This window comes from Idiotropiscis lumnitzeri, chromosome 1 (genome assembly GCF_059441095.1).
Source record: "Idiotropiscis lumnitzeri isolate Australia: NSW breed Sydney's pygmy pipehorse chromosome 1, RoL_Ilum_1.0, whole genome shotgun sequence".
Lineage (NCBI taxonomy): Eukaryota > Metazoa > Chordata > Actinopteri > Syngnathiformes > Syngnathidae > Idiotropiscis > Idiotropiscis lumnitzeri.
Genome location: NC_142391.1, coordinates 31121438 through 31138944, shown reverse-complemented (window position 1 = coordinate 31138944; position 17507 = coordinate 31121438). Strand labels below are relative to the sequence as shown.

Genomic DNA, 17507 nt, shown 5'->3' with positions numbered 1-17507 from the left:
AATTGGGCGGCAGCCACCGAATGGCAGCATGATGAAACAACTTCTGTGGACACTGGAGAGCCAAATTTCATTAGCTTTGAAATCCACCAGACACATGTCAACCAGCACACTTGAGTTAAAAGTCTCACAAGATTTCTAGGTGTTATTTGCCTGTTGGGGTATATTTGAGAACATTTTGTAATTTTTGGTGTGTTATTGAAGTTAAACTTGAGTTTTTGAACTCATCCAGAACTTTTACGCAGTCAGTGCACTGAGACATTTGTGGTCTGTCTTCCTTTCAGGTATATCCAGCTATGGATATAGACGGTGCCAGTACGGTGGTGCTGAAGACTTTAACCCAAGCCACCAGTCAGGACACATCTGTGCTGAAGCCCGCAGAGGAGCAACTCAGACAGTGGGAGACACAGCCGGGCTTCTACTCGGTCCTCCTGGTAGGCAAGACTTAGAACAATTTGTCAAATTTGGACTTACTTGATTACCTATCGGGGCTCTTGCTAGTGGAATGCATTCTTATATTTTTTTTCTATCGAACATTTTATCGAAGGCATTTTCTATTGATATCGATCACGTGACTATTGCGAGACATATTGATATTAACTTATCGTCCCAGCCCTAGTCGCAACACGACAAACCTCACAGTCCATTTCCCGCCATCTTGCAATCAAGGATGAAGAATGAAGATTTTTTTTTTTATACATCAGATTTGTATTCACATTTGGAAGAGGCTTTTATTTCGATCTTGAGACATTCGGTTGTGCCACCTGAGAGCCAAAAAAAAAGATCATAATTGTGTCACTTGAAGTATACAGAGTAAATCTAGCCTCCGAGAGATGAATCAAAGCTGTACTGTAATTTGTTGTTTCTATATAGAACGTTCTTGATCCGGCTGCAACTTCACTCCCCCTTTTGCTACCAACACTCCTTATTTTTGTCTTGCTGATATGTATGACTTGCCATCCCTTAGAACATTTTCAACAACCATATGCTGGATGTGAATGTCAGATGGCTGGCAGTACTCTACTTCAAAAACGGAATTGACAGATACTGGAGGAGAGTGGCCCCACAGTAAGTACATGTTTTCACCTTTTAACGCCTCCCTTGGTGTTGTCTCTTTGCTTCAGTCTTTCTTTTATTCGTGTTGCACTCATCTTTGTTTTGGTTCCATTTTCCCGTAATGGCTCTCCTATGTGTATTGTGCCTTTATTACTGTCTTTACTGCTGCAGCTTGTATCGTCTCACTTCCTGCCCTCCTTGATTATTTATATAACCCACGCTTTTTGTCTTTTTAATGCACGCTGATCTATGTGGCCTTTGCTTTCACTCAGCCCCATGTGTCTTAGGCTGTTTTATGAGATGACTCTAGTTGGATTTGAATGGAGCATTAGTCTATAAATCCACAGGACAGCAGCAGGCCTGAGCTCTTCAGTTCTGCCTCAGCAATCTTTGCGTTTGGCCACTTTGTTTCTGGCTGCTTTGTCTCGATCTCCACAGTCTCCTCTTCCGCCTGCTTCACTGACCAAGTTTGTTTTGCTCCTGTCAGTAGTTGAGTGAAGTCCCTTTCATAATTTAGAGTGCTACGTAAGGGTTTTGGGGCCGTCATGTAATTTACCTTTGGGCTTAGTGCCATCCATGAGTTTAAAAGAAGAGCGATTCCCAATATGGCTCGACGAATATGGTGTCATGGTACGAAGCGTAGGCCACATTGTGAGGTTGTTGCGCACATTTTAATAAGTGGATCTGACAATGTTCTGTGGTCTAGAAACCAAAAAAAAAAAGAATGTTGTCTTAACATCCCCATTTTTTTAAAATATTGTTTTGAACACTATCTCTTCTGGGATGCAGGGTTGATATGATTGTTCGTCTTCATCCATCCATCAATTTTCCTTTAGTGCTTGTTCTCCTGTTAGTTGTGGGTGAGCGAGAGAGGATCTCAGCTGACTTTGGACAGGTGCTGTACTCTCTGAGTTGGTTGCAAACCAATTTTTGGGCACATATGAACAAACAACCATTGTCTCTCACATTCACACCTATGGACAATTTAAGTCTTTCATCAATCTTAGATGTCTGTTTTGGCGGCTGTGGGAGAATGTGGGCATATTTCACACAGCAAGCCCTTCGCTGACATCTGAACCCCGAATCTTAAAGCTCAATGAGAGCCTGATCTTATTTCTACCACCTGTTGATAACTCTTGGAAAAAATGTATCATGGTTAACAAAAGAAAATACTATATAATGTTATGTATATACAGTGTACGACTGTTTTCTTGATTGATGTCAATGTTATTCAGTTATACGGTGGACGTTTTTCTACATCAGTATTATATTGTGACGGCACACACGTGGCCGCACAGGAAGGAGTCACTGGTGGCTCTCGTGCGTGCATGGTGTTACAGTGGGGCAAGATGATGCCACTTTGATTTTAGATTTTGGAAATCAGATCAAAGAGGTAAAATTCACAAACTAATGTTCATATAGCCTAAATAACTAGAAAAGTTGAGTAATTTCTCCAAGACTGTTAACAGAACAGGTGAATGTTATTCAAACCTGCGGGCAGTTTAGTACCCATCTCCATCATGCATCACACTTTTAAGATGAGATTTGGGCTGTTTTTTATTGAATCCCTTTTATTCCTTGTTTTTAGCTGGTTGGCACATCGTATCCTTCATTTTTTTTCATTTAACTGTATTGTACTAACCAACCAGGACCGAGACAAGTACTGCTTTCCTCATTGCCATACACACACACATGCTCATCAAGTCAAATTCATTTATATAGCCCTTAATCACAGAAGAGTCTCAAAGGACTTCACAAACCCACAGTTGACAAATATTAATGACATCCCCTAATCTTAACCCCACAGGAGGACAAGGAAAACTAACATAAAAAAAAACACCTGGGGATAAATAAGCTCAGTCTTCTCAAAACACAGTCTGTCAGTGCTGAAATCTCCTTAGCCGTGCCTCAGGAATGCGGTCCACCTTAGCCCTTGTCCCGGTCACTCGGTGAAGAATCCGACATCCAATTGGGTCATTTTCACCTTGCCCCTCTCCAAGGCGGATGAGGACGAGGCTGAAGAGAAAGAAGAAGCGGCCGTCAAAAAGACCAACCTGTCGTGCAACTAACTGCAAGAGTATACAAATACGTCTTGTTTTAAACATTTCTACTGTGGTAGCGGCTCTTATTCCCGCAGGTCAGACATTCTAGAGCACTAGACACTGAATAGAAATTCTCAAGTACCTGCGCGTTTGCTTTTGGCTCTCAGGATCACTAAAAGAAAAAGTAAATTATTTCCAAGTTCACTAACCAAGTTTTTTGTTTTCCACATTTTATAACCGTCAGAACGTTTAAATGTTTCCACTGTTTGTGTTTTTTTTCATTATCCTTTACTGAATACCTGCATGTTTACGTGTGTCCTATGAGCCCGTGGTTGCCCAGTGACGATGTATACTCTAATCTTTTGCACATTGCCAGTAGGTGCCGAAATCCTCTTTTTCTTAGGCACATGGCTTAAATTGTTCCACCGTCCAAGTTTACCTTCTTCTCCTTACTCGGTCTGCTCAGTGACGCATCGCGATCATCAAGCACTCCCCCACTCCATTAAGCCCCAGCTGCAACTTAAATCTACAGCTTAGTTTTTTTGTTTTTTACAAATTCACTGCACAAAACAGCAATGGCGAGAGCATCTGCTGCAATTTTGTAAACGGCAAGATGTTTAATGGAGGTAGAAGATTGAAAGAAGGTTTGCAGCTGGCTGGTGCTGTTGCTATACAAAGATTTGAATTCATCCCTAAGAAGTTTAGGAGACCCGCTTTCGCATTTCACTTTCCACTTGTAGATTTCAAATAAATTATCTAAGTAGTCTGGCAGGCTTGCTGTATTCACAGTGCAGAGGCGCAGCCCCGCAAAGCACTGCCGTTTTACAACTAGGATCTCTCAGGGATTTAAAAACATGCCATTTTCTCTGCGCTGTCAGATGCAGTTTTTTCCTCTGAGGATGTTTTTTCTGTCTGCTTCTTTTGCCAGCGCTTTATCAGAGGAGGAGAAGACCACGTTACGTGCCGGTCTCATCACAAACTTCAATGAGCCTGTCAATCAGGTCAGTGGTTTCACTCACTCCGCCCTGCTGAAATCACACCTGTCCTGATGGTGGACTTCATTAAAGAACCTCGTAGGGAAATCGTCTGTATCAAATTTTGACGACATGCTGACATCTGAAGCAGGTAGCATTTGTAGAACACTGATTGCCATCCATTTGCATCAGCTTGAGCTGCGTATGGGCAAGAAGTAGGAAGCGGGGCTTGGCAAGATTCTTTTTCCGTCCTTTTTCTATTGCACTTACTGAGGTCGTGGGTAAACCGGAGCCCATCCCAGCAGTCACACGGCGAGTGGCGTGGTACACTGTACATCCTAAACCCGTCAATCTTCTGCCAAGATTCCTCAAATATTTTGTTTGTGATTTGAAAAGAATACATGGATTGCAGTTCAGTCTATAACATGGGACTTCAGCATAGCAACTAAGAGGTTAGCGCAGAGGTAAGAAACAGCGCTTCCTGGAGAGCCATATCCTGCCTGTTTTAGACCTCTCCCTACTCCAAACACACCTGATTCAAATATTCAGGATAGTTTCGGGCTTCTGCAGGGCTTGTTGATGTGCTGATCGTTTGAATCAGGTGTTTTTAACTCATTCACTACCAACTGAGTAAAAAAAAAAAGACGTATTTAGCCGTCAATGGTATTGAATGAGTTAAGTAGAGAGAGATAAAAAACGGGCAGGGTATGGCTCTCCAGGAACCGGAGTTCCGTACCCCTGGGTTAGCGTAAGCTCACTGGACTGCTTTTCAGCCATCATGGGCGTGTCATGCTCCAGATTTAACTTTTACTTTTTCATCTGGCGTTTGGATTTAAAATGGATGGATGCAAGAAAAGAATGTCAGTCAAAAGTAATACATGAATATGATGTATAGACTGCTTAGTCAGCTTTTTGCAGTAACTTCTGACTTACAAGCTGTCACTTGTAATAGAGAGAGGTGTTTCTTTCTCTATTTTTGTTTTGTGGTGAATTTTGTTTACAAATATGACAGAATTAGAGGTGGGCCACAGTATTTCATCCTGAAAATCGATTTTTATAAAGGCTTGTAAAACAATGCTGGTATTAACAAAGCTATAATCGGGTGTGGGGAAATCAGGTTGCCGTAGATTTTTGGAAATGGCAACAACATAATTCAACAATTCTGATTGCGACCACTGAGGAGCTCTTTGAGAGGTGGAATATACACTCAGCCATTCAGGATTGTTCTGGTCGTCCACTGGACACAGCTGGCAAGATGAAAGGCATGCGAATGAAGTAATTTACACTCTTTGCCAACGTGCCGTGCTGCCTAAAGTGCCGCCTGACCCTATTTCAAAGATAAGGCGACCCTGCTCGCTGCCTCCAGGTGTGGACATAAGCTAGGAAATTTTCTATGCTAGTGTAGCGTAAACTCTGAACTTGAAAGTCCTCCAGAATTTTCAGGAAAAATATGCCACCATACTTGCGTCATAGAATCATAGATTTTTTTTCATCTTTGGCAGACCCCACGCATAAGATGCAGCTCAAACAACAACTATTATAACCCTGCTGTGTGCTAAAAATGAACGGAATAAAAGCAATAAAAATACAAGACTGATTGTTGCGAATATTTCACCGGCCAAACCTGAATGTCCGGTACGGACTCAAACAGCGCCTCCCACCTCTTGTGAAAGTCATTGCGGTGATCGAAGGCTTTCACCTAAAATGATCGGTGGCTTAGTGAGGCTAGCTGCTATTGCTAATGTGAACGCTAGTGACTTATTTTCTATCACGTCAGTTCTAGTCACTTCAAGTCGCATCTTGTTGCAAAAGCATGAGTGCTACAACGGCCGTGCTCAGTAGCAGCCCAACTCAGCTCAGTGACGTTGGGGGCGGCAACATTCCCATCAAAAGGAATGCATGTACTTAGAAAATAAGTCTAACATCATTTTTCAGCCAATTTTCCAGACTTTCTGGGGGTTTCACCTTTCAGTCTCCTTTTCAGGAGGTGAAATGCTTGCCTTATTTGCTTAAGATCCCGTAATTGACTTGGCCAGTCCATGACCTTCCACTTTTTACCCCCCAAAGTATATTTCACTCAGTTCGTTTCCTCATTTCTTTTAAATTGAGCTAGTTAATCCCTGATCTTTAAATCAACATTTTTAATGCCTGTTCCGAAACATTGAATGATTTAAAACTATAGAAAGGAATCAATTTCAGCAGGTTCACTCAACTTTTATTCAGTGTGGTTATTGACGTTGTCTCTAAAACGTAAAACTAAAATTGCCCCAGTCTTCAGGCAACTGCTCCCTCTGCGAAGAAGAGATAACTTAGAAATCAAGTGGTGTGCATCAGTGTGAGGGTACATGGAAGGTGGTCCTGAATGGCGCCTATCCATCCTGTTCGCTACAGCTTGTGTTTCCCTGAGGGATGGTCCTCAGACATCAGGACTATTAGTGTCCATACGGCACACTGTTAATATGCTGTTTAAATACCATATGGCTCCACAGTCGCAGCCTCTCTTTGCCAAAAGCAAATCCAGACCGAATGCCTGATGTTTTATTTCCTTACTGCTTTGTGTGCTTTTTAAATGAAAGAATTCATTCATCAACGTTAAACTAAACAAATGCCTGCAAGCAAAGTAAGACAGTGAGCCTCAGCAATTTTCCCGTCTTTAACCCCTGCGGTTTGAACAACTATGTACCTTGTTAACAGATTTTCCTCAATCCCAAGACCTTTATATTTGCATTTACTGTTCAGGAATGACCTTTTCCTATTAACTTTTAAAATCAAATGTGCTCACGTTAAAGCATTCAGATCTGCCTGCAGTTCTGCTCTGAACATTGTCCTATTTTTGTTTTATGTTCCTTCTAAAGACAGCATTGTAATTAATATTGCGTTAGTGGAATATTACTTAAGCAATAAAATCCACCCGTTTTTGTCCATTTCAAGTGGGCGGGGGAATTTTACCACTTGTTGTCGAATGAAAATGACTTCACAGTTGCTCAGTGCTGAGGTAATGACAATCATAGGTCAACTTAAAGAAAACAGAACCTTTAAATGTTTCTTCAAAGTAGCGTGCTTTCAACATAGCATCACTGTCATTGGAGTAACATAAGTTTCATTAGCTTTATGCTAACATTCAACGGGAAACACCACCGATGGGCTAACACAAATTCGCATAATTTTTGCTGTCATTTAAATCCAATGTGGCGGTGAAACACACAAATAGAACACACAACAGTACTCAACAGGCCAATATTATACAGTCCTTGTTCTGTAGAAGGATGAGGAGGTTCGGAGTTTAGCGGCATCTTATTATTTATTTATTTTTTTCTATTTCTAAGATCCAAACTTTTAAGCCTGCTTCTTTTAGACCTTAGTCTCAACTCTTCCTATGTCAAATTTTTACCACTGTCAGGGTAAGCTGTACACGCCACAGGGGGCAGCACACTCTTATTTTTATCTGTGACGCAGTAGGTGTTTAATCTGAACCAGTGCCTTCTTTAAACCGCACTTTAAGGTAGTAACAAGTCTATTAATGTTTTTTCCATATGTATAGTTGTAACTCAGAGGTTGAAAGTCTTAATTTCATGAAATGAAGCTGTCAGAGTGTGAAGTCAGTGCACCTCACTACACTTTTTTTCAGCCAGCATTAGGATTAACTATTTTTTTTTCTGTCATTGGTTTTATGTTGAGCGAGAAGTGACGAACTTTTTTGCCTGCACCGTTGATGAAGGTTTTATGATGACATTTAGGACTCTGTCACAGGAACTTGTGTTTGATCAGCATTTCAAAATGCATTGTGTTTGATTTTAAAGAAGCAACTCCATTTTTTAAGTGATCTCGCTCAAAGTCTTTATTTTTACCGGAATGCATCTGCACATCACTCCTTTGCCGTTCCATGCTTTTTGCCTGTGGTCATTCTCTTTTCTGTGTGTGTCTGTGTGTATATTTGTGTGCTTTGCCAATAGATAGCAACCCAGATCGCGGTGCTGATAGCCAAGGTGGCCCGGCTGGACTGCCCTCGGCAATGGCCTGAGCTCATCCCTGTTCTGCTGGAGTCTGTCAAGGGCCAGGACGGCCTGCAGCAGCACAGAGCGCTGCTCACCTTCTATCACGTTACCAAAACCCTCTCGTCGAAACGTCTGGCACAGGACAGACGGCTGTTTCAAGATGTAAGTCACTAGTCGCCTCCTTTGTGGACTGATTTGGTCTCTTTCATCGTGTGATTTTGTGTTTTAGCATGACCTCTCCCTGTGCCAATATTTTGGTTTGTTTTCAACGCGCAGTTCGGTGTGTCGCCTGTAAGTGTTGCTGTTTAGCTTCTGTTGGACTGTCACACATGAGATTAATGGAAGCCCCATTCCCTTTGTGTAGAAGTGCCCCGGTTTTTTTATGCATGAGAGACTTGGGTGTGTGCGAGTGTGCTTGTGTGTGGATGTGTGTGTGTTTATGCAAGGTAATGTTTTCTTCCTTGAAGCTGAGTCCCTGCAAATCCCAAGTTTTTTCTTTTAAATGCCATCCAGTGTATCCAAGAACACAAGACTAAAGCAGAAAGATGGATTTGGAGAATAAAACATGATTTTAGGGCAGCGAAATGATCAAACAGACTAACGAAAGCCCCGCTGTACTTCTTCCACTTTGGAGGCTTCCTACATATCCATATCCTTCTAATCTTTCTATATCCACATCCTTCTAATCTTTCTGCGACATTTCTATCTTTTTTTTTTTTCACTTTTACTTGAACCCTAGACACGCACCTACCTCATGCCGTGATATGTGGTAAATTTGCAGTTTCTCTCTTGGTTATCCTTTCATTTGTTGATAAATATTTCTGTCTTAGCATTTTTAATGTGCATGGTGAGCACCTTCTGAAGCTGTTTGCTGTCATTTTCAGTTCAATGTTCTCACCTATGTATTTTGACAGTTTTATTTCCTTTTATGTATGGTTTTATATTCAACTTTGGACATTTTGCCTCTTGATCTGCTTTGACATGCGTACTGTATATGCTGAAGTCAATTACCAAGCACAACATGGCACCAACAGAGAATAATTGATGTCAGAGACTCAACTATTCTGAAGGTTGCCGAAGTGTGTGAAGTGGAGTGTTTTATAAATGAGGTGATTATTTTCAGGCTAAATGACCCATACGGACAATGTAATCTACACAATGATGACACAAAATAGGCTCCTCCGCGTTTGCCTTTTGAAGCATCAGTGCCATAATGACATCCCGCAATCGGACAATTACCAGTAGTTATGTGATGATATTGTAGAGTATAAAATACTTACACTTATTCGCCTTTGTGGGATTACAGCTCCAGCTCTTGTGAAATGTACTATATAAATAAAGTTGTATTGTATTCCGTCACAAGCAGAGCACGAGACGTCGATCCGTCTCTGACTCAATCTCTGAAGCTGGATAATTGGCAGCTTGTATTTGTCCCGCATTCTGTGGCAGGAAGTTGTAAAAGACTTCATTCACACTCTGGAGTTAAAGACTGTGGGACAAAGGAGGGCAGCTGATGCTTAAGCACTCAGTCTTGATCCGTTTCTGGATGATTCACTGTGTTTTTGAAGCACATTTCCCTTAGTTTAAGTGTGCCTTCCGTTTCTTTTGTTTGCTCAATGTGAATGTGAAATGCATGTTAATTTGAAAGCGGAATGCAGTGATTAAAAGCAAAAGTCCGGTTCTGTACTGTGACCTTCCTTTTGAATCGGAGGTTTAATTACAAAGCCAATTTGGCTGGAAATCGTTTTGAATCCTTTAGTTTGTGAATTATCTTTCATTGAATTTGAAATCAATGTGCGAATGGCAGATTTTTCTTTCTTCTAAGTTGAAAATGTCCTCGCGTCTCCTTTTGCAAGATAGAGACGGAGCCTTTTTTATTATTATTTTTTTTTTGTTTTTTGTTTGTTTCCAGTCACCTCAGCTAGTTGACAGGAATGCAGTGGGGGTGTCCTTATGCGGTTTGAAAGTTACAAACAACACCCAATGAACTTGTTTGTGTAGCGGCGAAGGAATACGAAGAAGCCACACTAGGTTAGAATAGAAGAGAATCGAATGTAGCAGGCCTGGCCAACCCGCGGCTCCCGAGCCTCATGCGGCTCTTCAGGTGCTTTCACATGACATGCGTCAAAAACGCTTGGCTGACGCTGCCATTCATTCCCCCTACGGCTAGATGGCACGCTGATGAGGTGAGCCTGTTCGAGTGGCGTCAAACGCACGACGAGAGAATCTCTGGCGCGACATCCTTTGCATTGTGAACAATTTCCGTAAGTTGGCTCTCAAAATGGAAGATGCACAGTTTAAACGAAAATATGAAGAACACAGGATGTCTTTGACAGAGTGGGAGAGTTTATATTTTTTTGTTGAGCGTAATGGCAAGCCGGTCTGTCTCATATGTCACGCAGCATTAGCGCATTTCAAAGCTTCCAATCTTCAGCGTCACTACAGCTCACTCCACCCTGACATCGAACAGGAATTTCCAAAAGGCACTGAACTTCGCATGCACACGTTGGTTGCTTTGAAAAGTCAGCCAGAAAAGCAGATGCGTTTTTTCAGTTTCAGTTCACGAAACACTCGGAGACCGTAACGCTTGCATCATATCAACTGGCTTGGAACTTCACACGGGCTAAAAAGCCACACAACGAAGATAAAGATAAAGATAAAGATGTCCTTTATTAGTCCCACAATGGGGAAATTTGAAGTGTTACAGCAGCAAAGATATAGATCACACAGAGTCGGCGGCGTAATGTAGCCGTTAATGTGTAACATTAGCAGCAGACATTCATAAAAAGCATGCAAATATACACAGTATAAACGTATCTAAGTGTAAGGAAACACTCCTAATGCCTGTCCATTATACAGAGGGGGAAACACTGTAATGATAAAAACTACTGAATGATTGAAAATACTGCAATGATAAAGATATTACACTGATAAAAGTACTGTAATGGTGAGAGTACTGAAATGACAGGAAAGTACTGCAATGATAGAAAATACTGCAATGATAAAAGTACTGTAATGGTAAAAGTACTGCAATGATAAAAGTACTATAATGGTAGAAGTACTGCAACGATGGAAAAATACTGCAATGATGAAGTATTGTAATAGTAAAAGTACCGCAATGATAGGAAATACCGTAATTATAAAAGTACTGCAATGATAAAAGTACTGTAATAGTGAACATCCTGCAGTGGTAGAAATACTACAGTGATAGAAGTATTGTAATAAGAATACTGTAATGGTAAACAAAATACATCATTGGTCGATGTTAAAGTACACCCTTGGCTGAAAGTACAGTAGTAGTTAATATTGCATCCTAGGACTGCACAATTGCACTAATGCCCTCCCGTTTGTAGGCCTGACCCAATGTTCTTGTTAAAAAGTCTGACAGCAGTAGGCAGGAAGGAGCGGCGAAATCTCTCTTTGGTACAGCGAGGGTGTAAAAGTCTGTCACTGAAGGAGCTGTAAAGTGTTCTCAGAGTGTCATTGAATGGGTGGGCTGGTTTGTCCAGCATTGATGACAGTTTTGCCGTCATCCTTCTGCCCCCCACTGAGTCCACAGAGTCCAGGGAGCAGCCCAGGACAGAGCTGGCCCTCCTCACCAGTTTGTCCAGTCTCTTTTTGTCTCGGCCCGAGATGCCTCCTGCCCAGGAGACCACTCCATAGAAGATGACTGATGAAACCACAGAGTCATAGAAGTTCCTGAGGAGTGTTCCCCGAACGCCAAAGGACCTCAGCCGCCTGAGTAGGAAGAGTCTGCTCTGACCCTTCCTATAGAGAGCGTCTGTGTTGTCGCTCCAGTCCAGTTTATTGTTCAGATGAACACCCAGGTACTTGTAAGTTGAGACCCTCTCAACGTCTGTTCCCTGGATATTCACTGGTGCAGGTGGAGAGTGCCGACGCTTGCGGAAATCCACCACCAGCTCTTTGGATTTCCCAGCGTTGATTTGGAGGCGGTTCTGCTGACACCAGTCCACGAACCCCTGCGTAACCCCTCTGTACTCCCGATCGTCATCGTCAGTGATGAGGCCGACAATCGCAGAGTCATCAGAGAACTTCTGCAGGTGACAGGTTGTGGAATTGTATTTGTAGTCCGAGGTGTAGAGGGTGAACAGGAAGGGAGCCAGCACAGTTCCCTGCGGCGCTCCCGTGCTGCAGAGGAGCACGTCAGACACACAGTCCTGTGTTCTCACGTACTGTGGCCGGTTTGTGAGGTAGTTGTGAATCCATGTGATGAGGTGGTGGGCCACTCCCGCCTGCTCCAGCTTGTCTCCCAATAAGGCGGGCTGGATGGTGTTGAAAGCACTTGAGAAATCAAAGAACATGATCCTCACCGTGCCCCCCGCCTTCTCCAGGTGGAAGAGTGAAGTGTGGAGCAGGTAGATGATGGCATCATCCACACTGATGCCAGGCTGGTATGCAAACTGGAGTGGGTCCATTGAGGAGCTGACCAGGGGGCGCAGATGGACGAGGACCAGTCTCTCCAGGGTCTTCATCAGATGAGACGTCAGCGCCACTGGTCTGAAGTTGTTGAGCTCCTTCGGATGGGGTGTCTTTGGAACCGGAACCAGGCAGGATGTTTTCCACAGCTGGGGGACTCTGCCCAACTTCAAGCTCAGGTTGAACATGTGCTGGACGATTCCACACAGCTGGTCTGCGCAGGATTTGAGGAGCTGGGAGCTGATCCCATCTGGGCCTGCCGCCTTCCTCGCCTTCATCTTCCTCAGCTGGTTCTTCACCTGAGATGTTGTGAGGAACAAGGCTGAGCAGGAGGAAGTGGTGGTTGTCTGATGAGGCTGGGAACTGGAGCCTGTGGAGAGAGAGAGGGGGAGAGAGGGTCTCGTTCGCAGTGGCAGGAGGGGTTGGTGGGGGCTGCAGCAGGGGAGCCTGAGCGGGGTCAGGCATTTGATCAAACCTATTGAAAAATAGGTTCAACTCATTTGCCCACTGAAGCCCCCCCCCCTTCTGGGTCTTACCTGCTTGTCCGTGGCCTGAGATGGTCTTCAGGCCCCTCCAGACATCCCTGGCATTGTTCCGCTGCAGTTGTTCTTCCATCCGCATCCTGTAGGACTTTTTCCCCTCTCGGATCCTCCTTCTCAGCTGACGCTGCACTCTCTTCAGCTCGTCCTTGTCGCCTGAAACAAAAGCCCTCTTTTTCTCCTTCAGGAGAGCTTTAATGTCCGGTGTGATCCAGGGTTTGTTGTTGGAGAAACATCTTACAGTCCTGGTGGGAATGGTGTTCTCCATGCAGAAGTTAATATAGTCTGTAACTGTGTCTGTTAGACCATTAATGTCCTCACCGTGAGCTTCGCTGAATACCTCCCACACAGTTGTGTTGAAACAGTCCTTCAAGGCTTCCTCGGCTTCTCCGGACCATCGCTGAACTCTGCGTGTCACAGCTGGCTGCCTGCGGACGAGAGGTTTGTACACAGGCAGGAGAGCAACCAAGTTGTGGTCAGCTTTGCCCAGCGGGGGGAGGGGCAGTGACGTGTACGCCTCCTTGGTGTTGGCATAGAAGAGGTCCAATATTTTATTGTCTCTGGTTTGGCATGTTACATATTGTGTGAATGAAGGCAGAGAGGAGGAAGGAGAAGCATGATTGAAGTCACCAGAGATAAGGAACAAGGCATTTGGGTGCTGTGTTTGTAGCCTGCTCACAGCTGCATTCAGTACATCACAGGCTGTCTCACCGTTAGCAGAGGGAGGCACGTACGCCGCCACCGCGATCACATGACTGAACTCTCGCGGTAAATAGACCGGACGCATGCTAACAGCTATCATCTCAATGTGCCGACTGCAAAGTTGATCCTTAACAGTTATATGCCCAGGGTTACACCATCTATCATTAACAAACACAGCCAGCCCTCCCCCTTTTCTCTTACCGCTCTCCAGTGTCCTGTCCGCGCGTAGTATTTGGAAGCCGTCCAATTCCACGACGGCGTCCGGCGTTAGCTCTGTTAGCCACGACTCCGTGAACACCAGCAAGCTAGCCTCCCGGACAATCCTCTCGTGCCGGGTTAGCGCTGTTAGCTCGTCCATTTTGTTGGGGAGGGATCGAACATTCCCCATAATAACGGACGGGAGGACGGGGTGATATCGTCTCCTCCTTGCCTGGCATTTAGCCCCCGCACGACATCCCCGTCTCTTCCTCCTCAGCTCGCGGGGAATATCGGGTCTCGCTCCGGGAGCCCACGCGGGGTTAGCACGGAGTGCTAACAGCTGATCTCTTGTGTACACGATCGATCCGTAGCTCTGAGTTTCGTCTCCGGACACGATCGCGCAAAAAACAGCCCCCAACAGCAGTAAAACCACCGCAAGTTGGATGTCCATTGCTGAGGTGAGGTAAAAATAAAATAAAAAAGGGTAAAGGGAAAAAACACACGAAAAAGGCTCAATAGTGAGCCACGCTGCTGTAAACAGGCAGCCACTCGCGCGGGGACTTGATTAAAAATGCCTCATTGACGCCGTTGAAATATTGTCTCTTGAAGACGACACATTAAAACGGAGCGTATCAGACACCCAACTTTCCCGCCACAGTGTTGAACGCAGATGATCAGATATTAATACGGCCGTTGAATCACAGTTGCACTCTGATATTCAAGCATATGAGTATTTTAGCGACATACAAGACAAGCCTCAGTTGGAAATATTTGCATGGTCTGTGCCAAATGAATGTATGATAAGGAATGCCAGAAGTCTCAGTCAGCAGCATAGTAAGAGAGAAATGTTATTAAAATTATTTTATTTTATTTTTGTTTGTGGACTTACTTGAACCGAGAGTTTATGTACGTGAGACAGTGCACACAAAGTTAACTGTTGAACATAACTGATGTTGGTGTGGGATGTTTTCAATAAATCTGGCTAAGCAGGGTTCTTTGAGTGCGTGCATACTTGATTAAGGCATCGGATGATGCTCATGTGTGCCCATGTGTATGATGTGGCTCTTTGCAGTAACACAGAAAAAAAGTGGCTCTTAGTCTCTGACTGGTTGGCCACCCCTGGAATATAGAACGGAATGCCATTAATAGTCATTATACCCATGTATTATTAGATTGAAAACAACTTTTTTTCCAGCGCAAACATGTACCGAGTGAATCGCCCAAGTCGGCACGAGAGCTTTGTGTTTATTCTTCTCCGGACCGTCGCTATTGATTGAGCAATACTTTACGCAAAGCAGCAGACTACAAACCCTAAGCGCATTGTATCAGTTCTCCGCCTCCAGCTGTGGATTCGTCTTCACTTTTTGCTGACATCTAATTGACTCCGGCTTTTCTTATAACAGCTTGCTCCTAGCAAGATAGTGAAGGAAAATGTCAAACACAAAGAAAACAGACGAGAAGGAACTGGGTGGTGTAGAGATATACGATGGAAGAAATTAAAAAATACTTCAGTTCAAGTGAGAGCCAAATGTGCCAAATTCTGCACTTATCAGCGGAAAAGTGGGGCCAAAGTATAGCACATTTGAAATGGCTAAATATTAGACCAAGTAGTCCATACATTTGCTCTACCAATGATTTGGCAAAACTTTAGAATTAATGATAAAATTGTTCAATATTTTCTTCCTGATCTAATACATGACTGGGTGCAGGGTGCAGCATCATCGGTTGTTAATGCTCACAATCAGACAATGATTCTGTTTGACCTGATTTTGGGATTAGATCACATCACACTTAGCAGCTAGGAAATGTTTACATCTTATTTGATATGTGAACAAATGGGCTGCATTACTTTGACATAAAAACACTCGTTTGTTTGTGATTTAGGTTAAGTTCTGTTACACCGTTTCACTTTAAAGTTGCTTACATTTTGACCATCAGCAAATGTTAAATTACAGAACAGCAAATGTTTAAAGTAACATTTTAACATCTTTAATGCTCAGCATGGACTCAAAGTTAAATAAACTGCAATATAACTATTCACCCTTTGAAGAAGCTTAATTAGAAGAGAAAAAGGTGCGACGCAGCGAGGTTTTGCTGTAATGAACGCACGTTGCGGTGTGTATAATAAGCCTTCTTACTTGGCCTTTCTGTGCGCGTATTCAGCAATGCTTTGGGCCGACCCCACAGTGTGTATGCATAAATACTTTTATTAAAATGAAAATCCAAACCCAAAGCTCATTACTGTGCCCTGGCTGATTGTCTGAGGTAGTGAGCCACATGATGTACCGCGCTGTTAAAAGGACCAGCAGTGCTTTTGTTTGCCTTTGATCATCTTATTTTGCTCTACTGGAGTACATGCATTCCCACAGAAAATGTAAGTGGTTTGGGGCCCAAATAATGTTCTGGGAGTCAGTTCATCGAGACCTAAATTAGCCGCGTGACTCTTGAGGTCCTTGTTTACTCCCTACTTGTGTTTTTCTTCTACATTGTGTCTATTTTGTTTGTATTATGAGTAGCTTTTAGCATACCGTCTTCGCCGACAGTGTGATTATGCAGTATTTTCCATGTGAATGTTATTTGAAGATGCATTCATTCCGCACACTCACCGGCGTGATGTTGATCCAGAATGATTTGATCAGCGTGTGATTGACTGTTTTATGTGTGCATGTTGGCAGTTGGCGTCAGGTATTTACAGCTTTGCGTGTTCCCTGTGGAGCCACCACACGGACTGCTTCCTCCAGCAGATCTTTGCCCGTGACGAAACAGCAGCAATGGCATCGCTGGAAAGAACACTACTGTCTCTTAAAGGTAGTTGCCATCGGCACCACACACTTGAAATGCACTTTTTTTTTTATATGAACGGTGCAGTGATGTGTTGTCAGAAGTATCAATCATCAAGCATATTCAGGGCTCTACACTACATTTTACACTGGTAGCGCTGGTGTGATCGACCAACACTGTGGTATTGTCGTCTCAATTGACGTACTGTAGTTTCGTATGATGTAAATATTGTCAATGACTGAAGATATATTTTACTGGAGCTACTTACTTTTCCTCATAGGAAGTGCTTTAGGGTCATATTTTGTGGTGTGTTTACTGTTTAAACTATTCACCCATCCATGCATTACCTAAACCGCGTATCCTCACGAGGGTCGCGGTTGTGCTTGAGCCTATCCCAGCTGTCCTTGCGTGCTAGGCGGTTTACACTAATGGTGCACAATTTAAAAAAATAAATAAAAAAAAACAATTTGGGAGAGAAAAGAACTTTGGGAATATGTACTTGAGTCCTATGTGGATCCCAATCAAGTTTTCTGAAGCTCTAGTAGTAAACTGTCACTGTCTATATACAAAAGATAAGAGAAATGCTGAGGAATTCCTGGCTTCCACTGTATCATGAATAAAACATTGTAAATGCTGTGAAATATGTTTCCCCCTCCTTAGTACTACGCAAGTTGACTGTCCATGGATTCCAAGAGCCACAACAGAATATGGAAGTTATGGTGAGTGTTATCACTTTTTGCTTAAATTGCACATTTCTCCGGGAAAACGACATTTCAGCATTTCTCT

The 17507-nt window shown here is 43.3% G+C and overlaps 1 protein-coding gene across 1 annotated transcript in view; it reads left to right on the top strand.

The window, feature by feature from the left end:
- The window catches only part of ipo11 (importin 11), a 95166-nt gene that overhangs the window by 4454 nt on the left and 73205 nt on the right, over positions 1-17507 (top strand). Inside the window, exons 2-7 of the mRNA XM_088295039.1 lie at positions 282-431; positions 965-1065; positions 4024-4096; positions 8023-8226; positions 16616-16748; positions 17382-17440. Of these exons, the coding sequence (XP_088151165.1) occupies positions 294-431; positions 965-1065; positions 4024-4096; positions 8023-8226; positions 16616-16748; positions 17382-17440 (708 nt within the window). The 5' untranslated portion in view covers positions 282-293. The remainder of the gene's footprint in view (positions 1-281; positions 432-964; positions 1066-4023; positions 4097-8022; positions 8227-16615; positions 16749-17381; positions 17441-17507) is intronic.